Source organism: Hyla sarda, chromosome 8 (genome assembly GCF_029499605.1).
Source record: "Hyla sarda isolate aHylSar1 chromosome 8, aHylSar1.hap1, whole genome shotgun sequence".
Lineage (NCBI taxonomy): Eukaryota > Metazoa > Chordata > Amphibia > Anura > Hylidae > Hyla > Hyla sarda.
This window is the reverse complement of record NC_079196.1, coordinates 142,302,507-142,326,546: the sequence shown is the minus strand read 5'-3', so window position 1 is coordinate 142,326,546 and position 24,040 is coordinate 142,302,507. Positions and strand designations below refer to the sequence as shown.

At 43.9% G+C, this 24,040-nt stretch overlaps 1 protein-coding gene across 2 annotated transcripts in view; it reads right to left on the bottom strand.

Moving 5' to 3' along the window:
* Positions 1-24,040, bottom strand: part of PFKL (phosphofructokinase, liver type) — a 254,617-nt gene that overhangs the window by 126,253 nt on the left and 104,324 nt on the right. For both annotated transcript variants that reach the window (XM_056533478.1, XM_056533479.1), the window contains exon 10: positions 4,069-4,194. In XM_056533478.1, coding sequence (XP_056389453.1) covers positions 4,069-4,194 — 126 coding nt within the window. The remainder of the gene's footprint in view (positions 1-4,068; positions 4,195-24,040) is intronic.

The window sequence follows — 24,040 nt, the reverse complement described above, 5'->3', positions numbered from 1 at the left end:
ATACCAAACCACAGATTTGCAATTTTTATAATATCCCAGAAAAAAAAAGTTAAAAAGCGATTAAAAAGTCAGATCAATGCCAAAATGGTACCGATACAAAAAACAGATTATGGTGCAAAAAATGATCCCTCATACAGCCTGGTATGCGGAAAAAAAATAAAGCTACAGGGGTTAAAAAATGGCAATTAAAAAAAATTAGAAAAATTTCAGAATAAGTAAAACATGACGTAAACTATACAAATCTGGTATCGCTGTAATCAGGCGCCTAAAGTAAAAAACTAACACGTTAGCTCAACCACAAGGTAAATGGCGCAGAAAAGAAAAACCACCAAATCTGCAAAATTATCTTTTACTATTTCAATTTCACTTCCCTAAATATATATATATTTTTTGGTTCAGAGAATATGTTATTGAAAAATTAAAAGGCATCCTTATAGTAGGTAGTTATGGCTATTATAGGGCGAAGAGGAAAAAATCTGAGCGTAAAAGCGAAAATTGGCCCGGACAAGTGGATCGTCATGAGGGACAAGTAGATTTTGCTCCATTTTAGTCCCGTGGACAAGTAGTTTTTTATAAAATTTCCACACCCCTGCACTTATAATAAAGTCATTTTGGGTGGGGGGTGGGGGGGGGGGGGGGTTCTGCATGGCAGCCTAATCAGATGGGCATGAGTGATCTTCTTCTGACTTATCCTGCTCTCATCTGTACCCCCTGCTGTGTAGTACCTAACACTCTTTAGTGCTGGCTTCCCTATCTCCTGGGGTTATGAGCTGTTAAACGGCTGCTGCTGTGCTTTGGTGTTTTGATGAGGAGGGCGCTCGTCACCTTGCTCTGCTTGCCCAGACATTGGTTGCTGTTGTGTGCTTCCCAGGGGTTTCAGCATCTCCACTGTGGTGCTGTGTTGCTTCTCTGCCTGTATGTGTGCACTACAGTCTGAGCCTGTATCGCCTCTGAAACTGTTGGCCTGCTTGCTAGCAAGTGATGTGCACAACGTGGCTCCATCCTCCTGCTGTGGGGTGCCTCTACCTCACTGCTGTCCTTGTCCAATTCCTGCTCTGTCGCTGCTCCTTCCTGTCGCATTGTAAAATCTTATGAGATATGAAATCTTAGGATATTAATTTTTTTATATACAATTGTAACTCATGCAGGGTATTGTATTCTGTGAAACAAGATGGCTGACTGACATTTAGAAGAGTCAAACCTAAGCCAGCTGACCTCTATAGATAGAAATTGCTAAGATAGAGGAATGCATAACACACTATTCCAATATATACCATTTTAGAATAGTCACGTAGAGGACTTAAAGGACTACCATATATGAAGGGTGAGAAATGTCCAATCAGATTACAAGTTAACCATGACCTAATGTTAACACCCATAAGTTAAAGATACATTCAAGCCAACCCACTAGGAGGCGATACATACTATATAGGTATATTTATGGATAGAAGACACAGGTTTACTTAGGATAACCATGTCCACATATGTAAAGGACACACTTCAAATCATAGTAAACACACTCATAGGTATGGTATATAAGAAGTCTGCAACACAAGGGGGCAGCATTATTAATGAAGGAAGCAAGACTAATGAAGGAAGCCAAGCAAAGCTAACCAAGAAGGAAGGAAGGTAGGGCCAAGCCTGGCCAGGCTAGACCAGGCCATACCAGGCTGATGAAGGATACTGAAGGTGTCTACCTTAGAACTTCCCAAGATGGATCCAGCTCACACAAACCTCAGTTGGTGACACATTTCTAAGGACATGCCTACACTTACTATTGTACTTATTGTAACACTTATGCAAGAACTGTTTTTACATGAGATTACTAGTTTTATTCTGTCTGCCATGATGTCTAGCAGCTTGCAATAAATGTTTTATGTGTTTTACTTAACACTAGTTACTCACTTATTTCTCCAATGGTGACCGTGTCATAAACTATTACCGGTATAAATATTTACACATGGGTTTGCTCTCTGGGGCCTACGGTCCTCCGCCCAGGGACTGTGCTGTGGGATCCCTCTGCTGCTAAATCAGCACTCATTGTGATAGTAGTAAAGAAGGTCCCAGCACTCACCAATCTTCAAACAAATAGTAATTTTATTGCATATCCCTGTAGAACAGGATGCGTTTCGGCAACAAGCCTTCCTCTACAGCAGTGTATATCACTCAGTTCTAGTGCATTTTTGTCTTGCTCTGATGGGTTATGCGGAGTCTAAATGTAACTGCCTTAAATGTCTGAGAGTTGGGAGACTCCTCTAAAAGATATACTGTATTCAACTCAGTGAGACCGTTCCAATTACTATTTTGTGCCTTAGAGAAATGCACCTTCTCAGTGGCAGCACTTTACTTATTCACAGAGCCTGGATTGGCCACTCCTATCACTCTACATTCTCTGGTGCTAGAGGGGCAAGTCTTTTGGTCCATAAGTCTATTACTTTTACGTCCTATTGAGCCCTCATTGACCTAGTAATTTCTTCCCTTTCAAGATAAACTGGGGTCTTCCTGTTTCATGACCTTCAGGGCTCTCTAAATTTCTTCAAGAGGTGGAGTATACAGTTCTGTGTTACTAGGGTTCTGTGTTACTAGGACGGTGATGCATGGAGGAGGCAGGTGTACCAGGGCGTTCCGGGGCTGGATGTGCCCAGCTCAATGGCTGCCCTATTGAGACCTCCTCCTTTCTAGGTCTGATGATTTGGCCCGGAGGGTGTAGAGCCAAGGCTTTTGTGCCTCAAAGATTGGTGACCCTGAGGTACCAAACCTCACTGAGGATGGCCTCACTGAGTTGAAGCACTGCACCATAACTCTTTACTTTTGGAACTTCACCTCTTGATTCCTGGCCTAAGATCGGAGAAATTTTTAGAGATCCGGTCGGATGTTCAGGTCATAATTCACGGCGCACATTCATTTACCTATTATGTGTATTTTGTCTTCACTATGCCACTTTACGTGTTTGTCACTTGGATTGGTCAGGGTGCAGTAGCTGCTGGTCTAGGGGAGGCATTTATGGCCATCGGGTTCTTCACCAACCTGCACACCCATGACATTCCTGCATGGGCAGGATTTCATTTGTATACCGCTCTGTTGGCTGATACCATAGTTATTGCCTAGGTTAAGATCTGGAGCATTTGTGGTCCCCTAGTAGCTAAGGTGAAAAGGGACATAGAACCTGGACTCCTGTAGGTGCCTTTTGGCCCAGAGGGAGAGGGGGGGGGGGGGGTATTTGAGATTGTCCTTGTACAAGTTTTTTGTGTGACACGTTTGCACTTGGATGAATTGAGCACGTCCTTTCTTACAGTTCAGGAGAAGTGAAACTCTGATATGGGTGGTTTGTCTTCAGAAGATTGGTAAACTGTATTATCTTACACCCTGTTTCCATCACTTTCTGAAGCAGGCCTATTGTCACAACTTTTTTTTTCTCCACAGTGTGCGAGTAGAAATCCGTTCTAACAACATGGACTTGGCTTGCACTCAGACTCCGAATCCTAGGTGTGGACAGTGTGGCTATTATATTGCATATATTATGGGATTTCCATCCTCTTCATTCTTTCCTTTTGGCAGCTATAATGTATAGGATATGGCGTTCAACTGAACCTAACATCTAAATAACTAACTTATAATTTTAATAAAAAATGTCTAAAAATAAAAATACTACCAATTTTCTCAAATCTTCATAACTTTCACACTAATAGCATTTCTTTCTTGCCTTTGTTTTACAATATGCACACTTGAAATGACTACAATATAATCAGTACAATACTAGACCTATGAACATCATAAACTTATATTCTAAGCCATATTAATATCATTTTAGAATAGTTTTTTTTAGTAATAGTAACTAAGGAAGACAAATACAGTATGATGATATAGAGCTAGTAATACTTATTATTAAGCTGGTTGTTTTAACACACTACTTTTTCCATATGTGTCCCTTATTACATAATTTTATTTTATTTGACATGGTAACAATTATTTGTTCCAGAGCTTGAAAAATTTTAAATAAAACAGACAACCTAAATAATACAAGATACTACAAAATAGAGAATGAAAAAAAAAAAAAAAAATGCTTACCACTTGAACACACTCCATTAATGGAAGCCTCACTGACTGGTTACCAGACAGACTAACCACACAGGCTGGAGTTTCTGGAGTGGCTTCCATCAAAGCAATAACTGCTTCCATGCCCATTTTACTGCTCTGTACAAAAAATAAAATATTGAATAAAAAAAACAATATATATTATCTATAGGCCTTTGCACAGGATTGTTTTTTCAGATATTTTTTATTTAAGTTTATAAAAAATTTTAAACATACAAAGAACCCCCCCCACACACACACACAGTGCCCACCCCCCACACAAACAAACAGTCCGTCTCAACCCCACACAATAAAAGCCTACAACCTTTGTAGCAAAAAAAAAAATAAGGTATTGATCCAAGCAAAATATTGAGTGTATCAGGCAAAACCTCCACACTCTTAAAGCACATCCAACCCGGGTGCATTCACAAGTAGATCAGCCAGTCCACAGGGAGACATCCGCTACAGAGACCAGGTCAATGTACAGACTCATGCAACACAGCACACACACCAACTGCAACACAGATCATAGTTGAAGGAGGATAAAATCACCTAAGACACATCCCCAGGAGGAGCAAACCTCCGCACCCAAGGACTACAAATGCAATCAAACTTACGTTCCACCTTACGCTTAATGTAGAGAACTATAAGCTTAACTCGAGCAATTAGATCAGCTACTGCTGGAGGTGTGGGCCTAATTCAATATTGCGCAATCAGCTTACGAGCCTGATATAGAACACGCAAAATACACTGCTCAAAAAAATAAAGGGAACACTTAAACACCACAATGTAACTCCAATTCAATCACACTGTCCACTCAGGAAGCAACACTGATTGACAATCAATTTCACATACTGTTGTGCAAATGGAACAGACAACGGGTGGAAATTATAGGCAATTAGCAAGACACCCCTAATAAAAGGAGTGGTTCTGCAGGTGGTGACCACAGACCACTTCTCAGTTCCTATACTTCCTGGCTGATTTTTTGGTCACTTTTGAATGCTGGAGGTGGTTTCACTCTAGTGGTAGAATGAGACTGAGTCTACAACCCACACAAGTGGCTGAGGTAGTTCGGCACATCCAGGATGGCAAATCAATGCGAGCTGTGGCAAGGTTTGCTGTGTCTGTTAGCGTAGTGTCCAAATCATGGAGGAGCTACCAGAAGACAGGCCAGTACATCAGGAGGCCGTAGGAGGGCAACAGTCCAGCAGCAGGACCGCTACCTTTGCCTTTGTGCAAGGAGGAGCACTGCCATTGCCCTCCAAAATTACCTTCAGCAGGCCACAAATGTGCATGTGTCCACTCAAACGGTCAGAAACAAACTCCATGAGGGTGGTATGAGGGCCCGACGTCCACAGATTGGGGTTGTGCTGACAGCCCAACACCATGCAGTACATTTGGCATTTACCAGAGAACACAAAGACTGGCAAATTCCCCACTGGTGCCTGTACTCTTCACAGATGAAAGCAGGTTCACACTGGGGACATGTGAGAGATGTGACAGAGACTGGAGACACCGTGGAGAACGTTCTGCTGCCTGCAACATCCCCCAGCATGATCGGTTGGGCAGTGGGTCAGTAATGGTGTGGGGTGGCATTTCTTTGGGGGGCTGCACAGCCCTCCATGTGCTTGCCAGAGGCAGCCTGACAATAGGTACTGAGATGAGATCCTCAGATCCCTTGTGAGACCATATGCTAGTGTGGTTGGCCCTGGGTTCCTCCTAATGCAAGACAATGCTAGACCTCAAGTAGCTGGAGTGTGTCGGCAGTTCCTGCAAGAGGAAGGCATTGATGCTATGGACTGGCCCACCCATTCCCCAGACCTGAATCTGATTGAGCACATCTGGGACAACATGTCTCGCTCCATACACCAATGCCACGTTGCACCACAGATTGTCCAGGAGTTGGCGGATGCTTTAGTCCAGGTCTGGGAGGACATTCCTCAGGAGACCATCTGCCACCTTATCAGGAGCATGACCAGGCATTGTAGGGAGGTCATACAGGCACGTGGAGGCCACACACACTATTGAGCCTCATTTTGACTTGTTTTAAGGACATTACATCAAAGTTGGATTAGCCTGTAGTGTGGTTTTCCATTTAAATTTTGAGTGTGACTCTATATCCAGACCTCCATGGGTTGATAAATTTGATTTCCATTGATAATTTGTGTGTGATTTTGTTGTCAGCACATTCAACTATGTAAAGACAGAAGAATTTCATATGATTAGTTAATTCATTCAGATCTAGGATGTATTATCTTAGTGTTTTATTTTTTTGAGCAGTGTACCGATCTCATATATAGAGGGCTCCTGACTGCAGCCTATGAGTCCTAACAAGCACACTTTAGGGACCTGAGATGACATTACACTGTAAAAAGTCCTAATGAGATGTAATAAATCACTCCAATAAACAGATAAAATAGGGCAATCCCACATCATATGCACCAGATGTGCCTCCAACCTACCGCACCATGGACAGGCAGAGTCACACCTAACTCCAATTCTGTGTAGGAACACCGGAGTCTTATACACTCTGTGCAGGCAAAATAACTGAGACAGCCTTTTAGACTCAGGCATTGACAGAAACGGAATAAGCGCCAACACCGTAGACCATTCCTTATCATTTAGGTCACCAAGAGGTCTCTCCCACTTATTATGGACAGTCAGTCAAAGGAAACCGGTAGAAACTTAGCAACTCCCCATAAAGCCACAGAATAATTCAAGCCGACTCCCTCTTCGTAACAACAGAGTCTAGGACTATATTGGATTGCATGGTCTGCGGGCGGGGACCTGCACAGCATCTCGCACACATGTCGTAGCTGTAAATATTGATAAAACAAAGAGTGCGGCAAAGCAAACTCCTCCTGCAGATCTCCAAAAGACCTAACCACACCCTGAACAGCCAATTGTTCCTCTCCTCTCCCAAAAAACAGCATCCACAAAAGAATAAAAATCAGGCAAGCCTGAGCTACGCAACAGCGGTGTACATTTAATGCAACCCGTAATACCTAAAAGTTTACGCATATGGCCCCAAAGCTTACACAGAAGTTGAGTTACACAGGATTGTTAACTGTTATCTGTACATTTATTCTATTCATAGTGCAATGTAGAAAATCAAAAAGGACTAAGCCGCACTCACCGGTCCAGTTCAGACTTCTTTATTGAAGAAACATCAGCGGGTATACAGGTCAAAATTGTTGGGGCACCTCCATGGGACAGATGCACACACTTAGTTTGCTATAAGACATCATGTGTCTGAAGACTCACGACCACGGGGCCAGAGTATTGTGATGTCCAAACTCCGCCCCCTTGTGACATCACGCCCCACCCCCTCAATGCAAGCCAAAGGGAGGGAGTGTGACGGCCCAGCGGCGGGACCCCCACAATCAGACATCTTATCCCCTATCCTTTGGCATTATGCAGTTCCTTTACATGTGCTATGAGACGTGGGACACCGTGTCCAGTGAGGACAGAACTTAAGTGTTCACATAACACATGTAAAAAGGTGCCTGATCGTCTTGCCAATGTAAAAGAACCCGCATGGGAAAATAAGGGCATAAACCAGGTAAGATGAACAACATGTGATGAATTGATTTACAAGATGATTATGACTACCTAATTTTACTTAATGAGAATTCACATTGTAAGAAAAGAAATTACAGTGGCCACAGGAGAAGTTACCCTTGGAAAATGCTCTGTCAAGCCATGTGCTTCTTGGAGTAACCGACAATGGCAAAGACAGGGCGTCACCAAGGGTGGTGCTTCTACGATGGGTGGCTAAAGGTTTTCCAGAAGCAATGTCAGGATCTGCCTCCAGTATGTACCAGAATCTGCAAACAGAAGAAATTCGGGAATTCAAGTTGGAGTTAGCAAAGGAAAAGGTACATATGTGTGTAGTTTGAGCGCTTGTGTTCTCCTTAAATAATTTTTTTATTTTTTTTTTTAGATGGGGCTAACAGGTCAGTACGTGAAACGCTTTCGGCACGCAAAAAAATAAAATAAAAATAAATCATCATTAATAACTTTTTCTGGATAATTACATGCTCTAAGCCTAACATTTCAACTCCCCAGACTGCAAAAGGTACATTTTTCTATTGCTGTTCATTTTCTTTAGTCTGAGGAATTGAGAGTAAGGTATGCTTTCTTTGACATGAGATGGATGGGAGCTAGTGAAGTCTAATAGGGTGTTTTTTGCAGTTTTTTTTTTTTTTTTTTTTTACGCAAGCCCTGCGTATTGATGGAATTGTTGGCTATCTGAATAAGAACGTCCAAAAATTCAAGTTGTTGATCTCCATATACCTATGTGAATAATATATTGACGTTATTAAAAAGGTTGTTTTTTTTTTAAATCAGAAATTTTTATTAAGCATAAAACAAACAACATACAAATACAAAAACCCATCCCCCCTACACAAAAACACCCTTTCCCCAGTCCCCGTGTCTTTCCCCCACAATGGATCCGAAACAATATTACGTAAGACAAGGCAGTGCCGCAACAGACCTCAACCCGCGTATTTGAAGTACAAATATGACAGAAAAAACAACAACCTTGTTGAAAAACAATTATTACACTTTAGAAACAGATTACATAAAGGCAAATACAATCAGAACAAATAAAGGCAATACAGGCAAGTACTGGTTGTGTAAATACGCCACGTAAAAGAGACTAACTACCAAACCACATAGCACATCACCACAGCCATAGTGACATGACAGGAAATAGAAAAAGTGCGAGAAAAAGTGCGATCAAAACAACAGACTGCATTAGTGAGCAGACATTCCTTCCCCCCCCCCCCCCCCCAAACAGCACCTTCATAGGAGTCCTCAGTAAGTATGTGGATGGCACAAGCATCCCAGATAGGGTTGCCACCCTGCCGGTATTTTACCGGCACAGCCGGTATTTTCATCTACATTCCGGGCTGTGTCGGTAAGCTTGGATGAAAAATACCGGCCATGCAATGGCCGGTATTTTTCATTCACTGACAGGGGCGGACGGAGCAGCATCCCCATAAGAGCACTTCTTTCATGACCGGCCGTACAATGCCCAGGTCTGACACCACCAGCCTGTGACAGGGAGAGCTCCGTGCGATGACAGGAAGAGATTGTACAGTGCTGGGGAGGGGGCGTGCACCTCCTGTCTCCTCTCTCCCCCTCCCCCGCCTTCTCTCTGCCGTGCAGTCTTACAACCCTCCATAGGCAGAGCAGAGCAGGGAGGGGAGAGGAGGAGAGGCCGTGTATCCTGTCTCCCTGTGCTGCGCAGGGCGGGTGAGTGTCTGTGTATACATAGTTACATAGTTACATAGTTAGTACGGTCGAAAAAAGACATATGTCCATCAAGTTCAACCAGGGAATCAAGGGGTAGGGGTGTGGCGCGATATTGGGGAAGGGATGAGATTTTATATTTCTTCATAGGCATTAATGTTATTTTGTTCCAGGAATGTATCTAATCCTGTTTTAAAGCTGTTAATTGTTCCTGCTGTGACCAGTTCTTGAGGTAGACCGTTCCATAAATTCACAGTCCTCACGGTAAAGAAGGCGTGTCGCCCCTTGAGACTAAACTTTTTCTTCTCCAGACGGAGGGAGTGCCCCCTCGTCCTTTGGGGGGGTTTAACCTGGAACAGTTTTTCTCCATATTTTTTGTATGGGCCAATAATATACTTATATACGTTTATCATATCCCCCCTTAAACGTCTCTTCTCAAGACTAAACATTTGTAACTCCTTTAATCGCTCCTCATAGCTAAGATGTTCCATGCCCCATATTAGTTTAGTCGCGCGTCTCTGCACCCTTTCCAACTCCACAGTGTCCCTTTTATGGACAGGTGCCCAAAACTGAACAGCATATTCCAGGTAAGGCCGTACCAATGATTTATAAAGGGGGAGTATTATGTCCCTATCCCTTGAGTCCATGCCTCTTTTGATACATGACAATATCCTGCCGGCTTTGGAAGCAGCAGCCTGACATTGCATGCTATTCTGTAGTCTGATCTACAAGTACACCCAGATCCTTCTCTACCAGTGACTCTGCCAGTTTAATCCCCCCTAAGACATACGACGCATGCAGGTTATTAGTACCCAGATGCATAACTTTACATTTATCCACATTGAACCTCATTTGCCAAGTGGATGCCCAGACACTTAGTCTATCCAAGTCATCCTGTAACTTATGCACATCCTCTATAGACTGTACCGTGCTACAAAGCTTGGTGTCATCTGCAAAAATAGAAACAGAGCTGTTAATACCATCCTCTATATCATTGATAAATAAATTAAACAACAGCGGGCCCAGTACTGAACCTTGGGGTACACCACTAATAACCGGGGACCAATCAGAGTACGAATCATTGACCACCACTCTCTGGGTACGATCCATGAGCCAGTGTTCAATCCAGTTACAAACTAAAATTTCCAAACCCAAAGACCTTAACTTACCTGTCAGACGTCTATGAGGGACAGTATCAAACGCTTTAGCAAAATCCAGAAACACTATATCCACAGCCATTCCTCTGTCAAGGCTTCTACTCACCTCTTCATAAAAGCAAATTAGATTGGTTTGACAACTTCTATCCTTAGTAAACCCATGCTGGCTATCACTTATAATACAATTATCCCCTATGTATTCCTGTATGTAATCCCTTATAAGTCCTTCAAACAATTTACCCACAATGCACGTTAAACTTACCGGTCTATAGTTTCCTGGGGAAGACCTAGAGCCCTTTTTGAAGATTGGCACCACATTCGCCTTGCGCCAGTCCCTTGGCACAATACCAGACACCAGAGAATCTCTAAATATCATGAACAGGGGTACAGATATTACTGAACTTACCTCTCTAAGAACTCTTGGGTGTAGTCCATCCGGTCCTGGGGATTTGCTTACATTTATATCACTTAACTTACCTTGTACCATCTCTACATTAAGCCAGTTCAGTACATTACATGATGTGTTACCAGCACTGACCTGGCCAATGTCAGCTCCTTCTTCCATAGTGTATACAGAACTAAAGAACCCATTCAGTAGCTCCGCCTTCTCTTGATCGCCTGTGACAACCTCCCCATTATCATTATTAAGGGGTCCTACATGCTCTGTCCTTGGTTTTTTTGCATTTATATATCTAAAAAAATATTTAGGATTAGTTTTGCTTTCTTTGGCCACCTGTCTCTCATTTAGAATTTTTGCTGTTTTTATTACATTTTTACAGATTTTATTAAGCTCCTTGTACTGTTTAAATGTCATAGCTGACCCATCAGATTTGTATTTTTTGAAGGCTATTTTTTTGTTGTTTATTGCTCTTTTAACCTCATTTGTCAGCCATGTAGGATTTAGTTTTAATCGTTTATATTTAGCTGTATAGTTATTTAGAGTTGATTTAAAGATGTCCCATTTACCTTCTGTATCAGTATTTGACAACACCTCCCCCCAGTCTATGTCCTGTAGTGCAGCCCTCAGCCCAGGGAAATTTGCCTTTTTAAAGTTATATGTTTTTGCCTTCCCCGCCTGTCTTTGTTTTCTACATTTTAAGTCAAAAGTAACTATATTGTGGTCGCTATTACCAAGGTTTTCCCGCACAGTTACATTACCAACCAGCTCTGCGTTTTGGAAATGATCAGATCCAACAAGGCATCACTTCTTGTTGGGTCCTCCACAAACTGGCCCATAAAATTATCCTGCAATAAATTTAGGAATTGTCGCCCCTTTGTAGTTTTAGCCAACCCCGGACCCCAATCTATATCTGGATAGTTAAAATCTCCCATTATTACCACTGTACCTGCCCGGGCGGCCCTCTCTATTTGTTTATGAAGCCGAACTTCTATCTCTTCAGTGATATTAGGGGGTCTGTAGATTACACCAAATACTATTTTTTCAGTATTTCCCTCCTTTTGTAATTCTACCCACAATGATTCCACATCCTCAGAATCATCACACACTATGGCATCGTTCACACTGACTTTCATAACACTTCTTACATACAGACAGACTCCACCACCTTTTCTGTTCATTCTATCCTTGCGAAACAATGTAAACCCCTGCAGATTGACAGCCCAGTCATGCGAGGAGTCCAGCCATGTCTCAGTGACCCCAACTATATCAATATGTTCCTCCAGTATCAAGGCCTCAAGCTCCCCCATTTTATTTGCTAGGGTTCTGGCATTTGTGAACATACACTTTACATTTCCATCCTTTATGTTATTGGGGTTAATGGGATTCAAGGGTGTAAGTTTTATTTTCCTATGAAGCTTATTCCTATTAACTATTCTAACCCCTCCCTCCGCTCCACCCCCAGGTACATTTATAATTCCCACCTCTCTATCTACACTATTTTCCCCCTCTTTGCTGTAGGTTCCCTCCCCCCAAGTCCCTAGTTTAAACACTCCTCCACCCTTCTAGCCATCTTCTCCCCAAGCAAAGCTGCACCCTCCCCATTGAGGTGCAGCCCGTCCCTACGGTAGAGCCGGTAACCGACAGCGAAGTCAGCCCAGTTCTCCATGAACCCAAACCCTTCCTTCCTACACCAGCTTCTGAGCCACTTGTTTACCTCCCTGATCTCCCGCTGCCTCTCTGGTGCGGCTCGTGGTACTGGTAGTATTTCAGAAAAGACTACCTTGGAGGTCCTTGCCTTAAGCTTGCGGCCTAAGTCCCTGAAATCATTTTTAACGACACTCCACCTACCTCTTACTTTGTCATTGGTGCCAATATGTACCATGACTGCTGGGTCCTCTCCAGCCCCGCCCAACAACCTGTCAACCCGATCCGCGATGTGCCGAACTCGTGCGCCAGGCAGACAACACACTGTTCGGCGATCCCGGTCTTTGTGACAGATTGTCCTGTCTGTCCCCCTAATAATTGAGTCCCCCACCACTAGTACCTGTCTGGCCTGCCCTGTACTCCTCCCTCCCTCCTTACTGGAGCAGACACCCCCCTGGCGGTCAGAGGCGGTATCCTGCTGCAGTTCTGCTAGCTCTGTAATGGCATCCCCCTCATCTGCCAAGCGGGCAAACTTGTTGGGGTGTGCCAGTTCAGGACTAGCCTCCCTGACACTTTTTCCCCATGTGTCTGTGTATACACATGTGTCTGTGTATACACATGTGTCTGTGTATACACATGTGTCTGTGTATACACATGTGTCTGTGTATACACATGTGTCTGTGTATACACATGTGTCTGTGTATACACATGTGTCTGTGTATGTGTCTCTGTGTGTCTGTGTGTCTGTGTATGTGTGTGTCTGTGTATATGTGTGTCTGTATGTATATATGTGTGTGTGTGTGTGTGTATATATATGTGTGTGTGTGTGTGTGGGGGGGGGGGGGGTAAACTGCCTAATCTGGGGGACAACTATACTGCCTAATGTGGGGGACAACTATGCTGCCTAATCTGAGGGACAACTATGCTGCCTAATCTGAGGGACAACTATGCTCCTAATCTGAGGGACAACTATGCTGCCTAATCTGAGGGACAACTATGCTGCCTAATCTGGGGGACAACTATGCTCCTAATTTGGGGGACAACTATGCTGCCTACTCTGGGGGACAACTATGCTGCCTACTCTGGGGGACAACTATGCTGCCTACTCTGGGGGACAACTATGCTGCCTACTCTGGGGGACAACTATGCTGCCTACTCTGGGGGACAACTATGCTGCCTACTCTGGGGGACAACTATGCTGCCTACTCTGGGGGACAACTATGCTGCCTACTCTGGGGGACAACTATGCTGCCTACTCTGGGGGACAACTATGCTGCCTACTCTGGGGGACAACTATGCTGCCTACTCTGGGGGACAACTATGCTGCCTACTCTGGGGGACAACTATGCTGCCTACTCTGGGGGACAACTATGCTGCCTACTCTGGGGGACAACTATGCTGCCTAATCTGGGGGACAACTATGCTGCCTAATCTGGGGGACAACTATGCTGCCTAATCTGGGGGACAACTATGCTGCCTAATCTGGGGGACAACTATGCTGCCTAATCTGGGGGACATCTATGCTGCCTAATCTGGGGGACATCTATGCTGCCTAATCTGGGGGACATCTATGCTGCCTAATCTGGGGGACATCTATGCTGCCTAATCTGGGGGACATCTATGCTGCCTAATCTGGGGGACAACTATGCTGCCTAATCTGGGGGACAACTATGCTGCCTAATCTGGGGGACAACTATGCTGCCTAATCTGGGGAAAAACTACCCGGCCCTCCACAATATTTTTAGTTTCTCATGTGGCCCCATGGGATAAATAATTGCCCACCCAATTCCTCCTCAACCCCGGACATTCCTTAACCTGGAGCCGCCCGGGGAAAGGAGAAAGTGAAGACAAGAGACTGGTGAGACATCTCTGCAAAATTGTGTATTTAATGCAGTGTTTCCCAACCAGGGTGCCTCCAGCTGTTGCAAAACTATTACTCCCAGCATGCCCAGACAGCCTTTGGCTGTCCGGGCATGCTGGGAGTTGTAGTTTTGCAATAGCTGCAGGCACCCTGGTTGGGAAACACTGATTTAATGTTTTAATGTGTGAAACTATCTGCTGCGCTCTGTATCTAATCCTGTCATGTGTGATACTGTCTGCTGAGCCTGTATATCCAAATCTGTCATGTGGGATATGAGCCTGTGTATCTAATCCTGTCATGTGCGATACTGTCTGCTGAGCCTGTGTATCTAATCCTGTCATATGTGATACTGTGAGCTGAGCCTGTGTATCTAATCCTGTCATGTGTGATACTGTCTGCTGAGCCTGTATATCCAAATCTGTCATGTGGGATACTATCTGCTGAGCCTGTGCATCTAAATCTGTCATGTGTGATACTGTCTGATTAGCCTGTTTATCTGACGTTGCACAGGGGGACGTCACTCGTCATCACAGAGAGCCAGCGTTGCTGTCGCGCACCACCACTACCCGCCGCCGCTGGCATAAATAGGGTTTTGGTAGGTATTCTCTAAATGTTAATTTTTTGTGCGATATAGGAAAATACCCCCCCCCCCCCCCCCCCCCGCATATATATTGTATCCCTCCAATCCCCTATGCCATTTCTTAAACCCCCCTCCCATCCCCCGTGCCATTTCTTAAAACCCTGATCCCTCAGCACCCGTGCAATCTGGCCCCCTCCCCTTTTGTAGCTCCACCCATGACCGGTATTTTTCTGAGGGAAAGGTGGCAACCCTAATCCCAGATGAGTTTGAAGTTACGCATGGCTTTTCGTTTAAAATATGCACATTTCTCCAATCTAATGATGTGATTTAATTTTCTAATTAGCTCAGAAATAGGAGGAGGGGAGGCTCTCAATCAATGTTGTACAATTAGTTTAAGAGCTTGGTACAAAATTCTACTAATACCTATATATAGGCCACCATCTTGATCTAACCCATCTAAGCAACCCAGGATACACGTCAAGACAGATAATACGAATGGGCAGCCATACACTCTCCTTATCAATTGCCCTACATCAGCCCAAAATGGAGCCAGAGGAACACAGTCCCACATCACATGGAGCAAATGGGCATCAGGCAAAGAGCATCAGGGACAGCAAGAATCCGGCCGTACCCCAATCTTATGCAGGAACGCGATACACTCGATGCAGTAGGAAAATTTGGGACACCCAGTGAGCCTCCGACAAGGCAAGCCGTGGGGTCATAGCTAAAATCTGCATCCATTGCTCATCTGATAAGGGAACCACATCCGCTTCCCATTTATCTTTAGCAGTTAAGGGGTAGGCCTCATGATACGAGGACAGCAGTTCCTTATATAGCGCCGATATTACTCCCTTAGCGAAACTCGAGTGAACAGATCATTCACCACCACAGATGAGCCCACAGTCAAGTCACAAGCCCGGGACTGCGTATCCAGGGCATGTCACAACTGCAGGTAATGGTAGAAAAAGGAATGCTGCAAATTAAAGTCCTCCTGCAGTTGAGCAAATGACTTCAATGTCGGCCCATCATACAACTGGGAAAGATGCATAATCTCGTGAGTGACCCAGAAGGCCACATCTAGCAGAAAGACCAGGATTATACCACAATGGAGAGTATGTTACAAAGACAGGAAAATGCATAAGTGTCTTAAACTTCATCCACACCTCACGGATAAGGATAAAAGGTGGGGGGGAGGTCTGGAGGACGAGTCTGTGCAGCCATTTCTAAAAGTAGATGGGAGTCACATTGCCAATGAGTTTCAAAATTAAATCACCCGTACGCCCCATAGTAGCAAATTGTGTGCATCCCTTCAGTTGTTGAACCTGCGACGCCAGAAAATATAACCACGGGTTCGGAACAGATAAACCACCCTCCTCTTTACCACGCTGTAGTGTTTCAAGACGGATTCTAGACGATTTGCCATTCCCGATGAGCTCTATAAACAAGAAAATATTTCATAGGAATCCATACAGGAGAGTTGTGTAACATATACAAAAACTGGGGCATAAGAACCATTTTAACAAAGTTAGATCTACCCACCATAGAGAGGGGGAGCTTTCGCCAAGTAGCCACTTTCTGAGAACTGTGATCTAGTAACGGAACAAGATTGAGAGTAATAGTCAGATGGGAGGGCAGTAACAAATACACCCAAATATTTAAAACTCAAGACTATGGGGAGACCAACCCTAGCAAGCACTAGTATCGGGGGGAGGGGATCAAGAGGAAGAAGCGTGGATTTGTCCCAATTAATGGCTAGGCCAGAGTAACTAACATAAGATTCAATAAGGGTTATTAAAGGGGTTAGGGAGTGCGGCACATTCCCCAAAAAGAGAAGCATGTCATCAGCATAAAGGGCAATGCGTTCTTCTAAATTCCTTTAACAGAAGCCTTTGATATCTGAAGATGTCCTAATTAATTCCGCAATAGCAAATAGGAAGGGGGACAGGGGACACCCCTGGAGGGTACCACGCTCTAGAGGAAAGAAGTGGGAAAGTAGGCCATTAGCCTGAATCCTAACACTGGGAGCAGCATACAGTGAACCCATTTTAAGAACACAGGACAAAAATCCATTCGTCGCATCACACTCAAAAGAAAATTCCACTCAACACTTAAAGGCTTTGTCAGCATTGAGTGAAAGCACAGCCCTACAAGCAACATTCTCAGGCTGCAGCTGCAAATTTAAAAGAGCCTCCTAATATTGCCAGCTGTCGATTTCCCGGGCATAAATCCAGTCTGATCCCCATGAATTAGGGTAGTAGTAACCTTCAAGAGACGGTTGGCTAAGACCTTTGCTAGCAACTTAACATCAGAACAAAGCAGGGAAATGGGTCTATAAGAACCCGCAGAGTGCGGATCCTTACCAGGCTTCAACAGCAACACTATGATAGCCTCTAACATAGGCCCCTGTAGCCCTCCCCTTCTGTCGCAGCCTGCATAACCTCTAGCAACCTGGGCAATTAAACGTCTTGATATTGTTTAAAGGGTAACTCATTAAAACAAATTTTTGCTATTGCACTCCTTATGGTAACTAAAAAATATTTCTAATATACTTTGTTTTAAAAAAAAAATAAGTTTTATTTGTGCTTAAAAAAGCTCAAGAGCACATTTTCCCCTATCTCACACACAGATTTTGGACTGAAGCTCAAACACAGGAAGTGCAGTCTGGAGTTCTGAGGGGGGGGGGGGTGTCCAAACTACAGCATATGGCAGTTAAGTGTGAGAGGAGCTATGATTGGATGAGTTTGGACACAACCCCCTCAGCAATCCAGGCTGCACTTCCTGTGTTTGGGCTTCAGTGCAAAGTCTGTGTATTAGATGGGGGGGAAATGTGCTCTTCAGCTTTTTTTAAGCACAAATAAAACATAGAAAACTTCATTTTTTTTAAACAAAGTATATTAGAAATATTTTTTTATTTACCATAAGGACTGCAATAGCAAAAATTTGTTTTAATGACAATTTAAGATATTCCTTAGGTAGTCCGTCAACTCCCAGTGATTTCTCAGAGGGCAGTGCCCCTAACACATCTCCCAATTCTTCAATAGTAATAGGCCCATCTAAAATGTCCCTTTGAGTCTGCGACAAGGCCAGAAGTGGGATGCCGGAAACAAACTGGTCGATAGTGGCGAGATCATGTGTCAATTTAGAAGGATGTGTCTCCTCGTAAAAGGAAACCAAGACATCCAAAATAGCCTTATCCTGGACCAAAGTCCCGGCATTATCACAGAGGCAAGGAATACAGGTTGATCCCTGCTGGGCCCTAATAGTACGAGCCAACAAGCGACCCGGGCTCTCACCACTTTCAAAGTAGCGCTGCTGTTGAAAGAAGTGCTCATTGTCTGCCATTTGTAACAAATGGAGTCCAATAAGGTCTGCAGAGACTGCCAGCTATCTCTATTCAAGACAGAGAGGTCCCCAAGGAACTGATGTTACACCAAGAGCACTTGTTGCTGCAATGAGGTTTGAATCGCCCTATCCCTGGATTTGCAGGTACTAATATCCCTAATAAAAATGCCCCTCACATACGCTTTTAACGAGTCCCAAACAGTACCCACTGAAGCAGTCCCCGCATTGATCTCAAGAAAGATAGCTATGTCAGATTGAAGCATATGGGCCACTGAGGAAATCAGACGCCACAGAGAACCCTGCAAACCAGGATGGGAGTCAAACTTAAGACATAAGTATAGGGGAGTGTCCGGAAAGATTACGGGGGAGATACTCCATCGACCCAACCAGGAGAAAAATGAAATCATTGCCTAACGCAAGATCAATGCGTGAGAGCGTGCCATGAGAGCTAGAATAACAGGAATATTGTAGATCAGTAGGGTGCCACCTCCTCCACAAATCTGCCCACCCCACTTCCTCCACAAATCTAGCCAGACCCTTAGATCCCGAAGCTCCACATTGTCCCCTGGCAGGAAACCTATCAAGGGTTGGGTTCAGCAAGCTATTGAGGTCCCAGACCATCAGGAGCAGCGCATCGGGCAGAGAGGAAAGGTAAGATACCACTCTGCGCGAAGCGTCGCCCGAGTATTGGGGGGGGGGGGGGGGGGGAGAATATACAGTGCCACCAACATACATAGAGTGCGGTTAAAAGTGCCATAGAGGCACACAAATCTACCCTCTGGATGAATTAGGCTAGAAATACAAGAAAACAAAATAGTTCTATGAATAAGCACATTGACACCCCTAGCATGTGAGGAAAAGGTGGCGTGGAAGGTGTGGCCAAACCACGGTTTGTTCAGCACAGGTTTAGTATCATTAGTCATGTGAAAGGCACAGTATAGCAGGTTGATAGGGCTTGAGCTCCTGGAAAACAGCTAGACGCTTAGTGTGATCATTGAGGCCTCGTACATTCCATGCCACCACAATCATATTATTAGTCATACTGCAAACAAAAGAACATAAATGACCACATAGAATGGCGGACGCAAATAACATCCGCCAAGCGAGACACAATATAACACGTGGACAGGGTTCAAGTGCTTGGGAAGCAGCAAGACCCCAGTGGAATCAGTAAAGCCCCTCCCACTCCACACCACCATACGTAAATCATTAGCCATAATACAGGGGGACAAACAAATGACAACGTGGAAGGGCAGATGCAGAAGCCGGACATAGACATACAAGACAGTTCTGCATGAAAAATTGGAAGGAAAGACATTAAACAACAAAAACACCCCAGACAAACAACAAACCAAACAGTCGCAACTTGCGACACTGGAGGCAAGCAAACAGCCAAGGGTAGGGTGAGCAGGTAACATTTGGAAAAAAAAGGGGCAGATTACCAACATAACGTGCTTAAAGCTGAAACAATAAACATGATATATATGAAAGACATTTGGCAATAATAAAGGGTACCTAGAAAATAACCCGGTGCAACTAGCAAAATATTGCATAGATCAAGTAACAGCAAAGGCCCAGCATAGGTAGAAATACACTCCTGACATTACACGGTAAGCGCATATATGCACAGGCCCTGAGAGTCCCAGACATGTCGTCATGACCTGTAGACACGTAAAGAGTCCATGAAGAAACCTCAAGGTCTAGTGCGTCTTCTCTATGCCTCGTGCATATCAAGCCACTCCGCAGCCGCCACAGAAGTATCAAACATATGAGTAGTTCCCAAGGCAACCACACGGAGGTGTGCAGATTATAGCATGAAGTACATCACATTCAGGGCATGCAGTCAATGTTTAACATCCATAAATTTAGCACGTCTCTTCTGGACTTCAGCCGAAAAATCCGGGAAGATTGAGACACAACTTCCATTGATGGTAAGGGAGCCCATGTCCCTAGCTTTCCAGAGAATAATGTCCCTGTCTATATAGTGAAAAATCCGGATAAGGATAGCTCTGGGTGGGGCTCTAGGTGGAAGGGGACAGGTGGGCACCCTATGGGTGCGCTCTACTGCAAACAGAGGTGTCAAAGTCTCTCTTCCAAAAGTATTGAGGAGCCAATTCTCTAAATATTCCCCAGGGTCACGGCCTTCAGCCCTTTCGGGGACACCCACTGGGCATACAATATTCCGCCGCAAGCGGTTTTCCATATCATCAGATTTAGCGCCTAGAGCAGTTAGATGATTAATCATACGGTGCATGTTCTTCTTAAGTGGAGGGACCTGATCCTCCAAATCCCTCACTCTTTCCTCAACAGCGCTAACTCGTTCAGACACAGTTTGCATATCATGGCGAATAAGGTTAATGTCCTCACATAGTCCGCCCAATAGCAGTTTAACATCAGTGTTGCCCTTAGATAAGGCCAGGAAAACCTCTTTAAAAATGGGTTCAGTAGGTGGAGATGAGGATGAAGGGACAGCTATGGACATATCTCCCAGACCAGCACTTGAGGGGTTAACAGACATAGGGAACTGTGCAGCAGCAGCAGAGAACGTCTCATTGGTGGACAGTGCCAGGAGAGACTCAGTAGGGCTAGTGGAAAGCTGGGCAGGCATGGTAGAGGAGTCCCCATTAAAAGCAGAGTGCGCTCCAGCACAGAAGAGGTTAAATGAAGACTGCCCTGCAGCAGCAGTGTCCTCAGACGTGTTACTTACTGGAGAAGGGTCTACAGCAGCACAAGAGCCCGAGCAGTCAGCCGGCCAGTCAGCTCCCTCCTGGTCCTCTTCACTCCAGGCAGGCACCGGAGCCCCGTCCGCCGGTTCAGTGACCCACGCGAAGCGCTGCAGCCGCTCCGTAACCCCAGCAACATCCAGGCAAATGGGGCTGGGTACCCCCGCAGCTGGGCCTAACCATCCTCCGGCGGCCCCTGAGTCTTGCGATTCCATTTGCGCCTGGCCATCCTGAGAAATATCAGCTCCAGGTTCCCTTAGGCGTATATAGGCAGCAGAAAATGTACAGTTTGTTGCCAAAAGTCAGGATAAGTTAAGGATCCTCAGCGGTGCTCCGGTCACATGCGGCTGCTCACATGCAGCGCCAAGCCACTTTAAAAAGGTTCTTACTACCTTTTCACACAATCAGCACATCATCTACATATCTGATGCAAAGTTTTATACACTTGACATAGGGGTTGGCCTCAGAAAATACATTTGTTACGTTCAAAGATTGATAAAAACAGATTGGTATATGTACAGGAGATCGGCGTCCCCATGGCTGTGCCGGTCTCCTGTCTATACCATCTGTTACCAAACTAACTCATTTTAACCGAGGATGAATGTGAGAGTCCCAGTCACAAAAGAAACTAAAATCAGGAGAGTTTACAATCTCTTGGAGGAGTTCACAAATAACCTGTACACCTGCATCATGAGGGATGCGGGTGTACAGGGATTCAATTGGTCAAGTTGCTGCAACAAGTCACCTGTATCTTTTACATATGTACACAGATGCAATATAAATTCCCTCCAAACAGGAAGATCAAGAAGGCACTGGAGATCAGATCAAATGCAGCTTTTCTTTATTCCCACAATGCAACGCGTTTCGCGGAAGTTCCGCTTCATCAGGCATAAGGGTTACAACAAGGTGTGTGGTATTTATAGGGAAAATGCTTAAGCCCTTAAGGGAAAAACATTAACCCTTTACAATATCTTTAGAACATACATATATATTTTAACATATAAAATAATAATACATAAGAGAAAATATATAGGGTTATTATTAGAGATGAGCGAACTTACAGTAAATTCGATTCATCACAAACTTCTCGGCTCGGCAGTTGATAACTTATCCTGCATAAATTAGTTCAGCTTTCCGGTGCTCCGGTGGGCTGGAAAAGGTGGATACAGTCCTAGGAGACTCTTTCCTAGGACTGTATCCACCTTTTCCAGCCCACCGGAGCACCGGAAAGCTGAACTAATTTATGCAGGAAAAGTCAGCAACCGCAGAGCCGAGAAGTTCGTGACGAATCGAATTTACTGTAAGTTCGCTCATCTCTAGTTATTATATCAGTAGACAATACCACAAAAATTTCATAGAAAAAGTAAATTATGAAATATATTTATATAACAAAAAATTATTAATAAAAAATAAAAAAATTTAAAATATATTTCTATCTTCAAATCCTAGCGAGCATTTTCAAGGGTTTCATTCAAACCATCCGGAACCAAAGTTGACAAAGTAAATATCCAAAATGCTTCCCTATTATTTAGCTTCTGTATGCGGTTTGGAGAATTGAGTGGTATTGTCTCCAGTTTAAATAACTAATTTTTTTTAAACAACTTAAATTTTTTATTAATTTCTTGTTATATAAATTAATATTTTTCATAATTTACTTTTTTCTATGACATTTCTGTGGTATTGTCTACTGATATAATAACCGTATATATTTTCTCTTATGTATTATCATGTACATTTTATATGTTAAAATATATATGTATGTTCTAGAGATATTGTAAAGGGTTAATGTTTTTCCCTAAGGGGTTAAGCATTTTCCCTATAAAAACCACAGACCTTGTTGTAACCCTTATGCTTGTTAAAGCGGAACTTCCACAAAACGCGTTGCATTGTGGGAATAAAGAAGAGTAGCATTTTATCTGATCTCCAGCGCCTTCTTGATCTCTGCCTGTTTGGAGGGAATTTATATTGCATCTGTAGTTATGTGAAGCGGAGCGGCTGCTGAGATCTTATTTCTAAACATACTTTCTCCCATGGTTGTACTTGGATGGAGTACAAAAGCATCTGGTAAGCGCTAATTCACATTGAGCGTTACCACATTTTATTTGGGTATCACACAAGGGAGCGCATCCTTTTGTTTTATTTTTTACATATGTAGGCATTGCACTCAGCAATGGTTTTAGAAGACATTCCATATACTGGGACAAAGGCTCAGTCCCAGAGCGGATCCCTGTGACAATAGTGCTCAATACACAAAGATTTACCTTTTTCTTTGCTAACTCCAAATTGAATTCCATAATTTCTTCTGTTACTTGCAGATTCTGGTACATAGGCAGATCCTGACATTAAGGACATTGCTTCCAGAAAACCTTTAGTCACCCATCGTAGAAGCATCACCCTTGGTGACGCCCTGTCTTTGCTCCAAGAAGCACAGGAGAACTCCTGTGGCCACTAATTTCTGTTCTTACAATGTGAATTCTCGTTCAGTAAAATGAGGTAGTCCTAATCATGTGATTCAAATGCCCTTCTTTTACATTGGCAAGACGATCAGGCACCTTTTTACATGTGTATATGGACACTAATTATGTCTGCACTGGACACTGTGCCCCACGACTCATAGCACATATAAAGGGAACAGCATAACACTGATTGTACTGTTTGCTGGGTTACAAATAGCTAACCCGCCTCGCAGTGGTGGGGTTCGTAATTTATATTTACTTCAATGCAAGGTGCGCTGGATAATTAAGCTTTAAGCCTTAGGACCGACTGGTCTTAATGACAAATGATTTGAGCTCATATTTATAGTAGTTTGTGTTTCTGGTTTGTTTTAGGTTTGCTTCACTTTATTGCACCTGTGATTGTTATATACCGTATATACTCGAGTATAAGCCGACCCGAATATAAGCCGAGGCCCCTAATTTCACCCCAAAATCCCAGGAAAAGTTATTGACTCGAGTATAAGCCTAGGGTGGGAAATACATCATCCCCCCTGTCATCATCCAG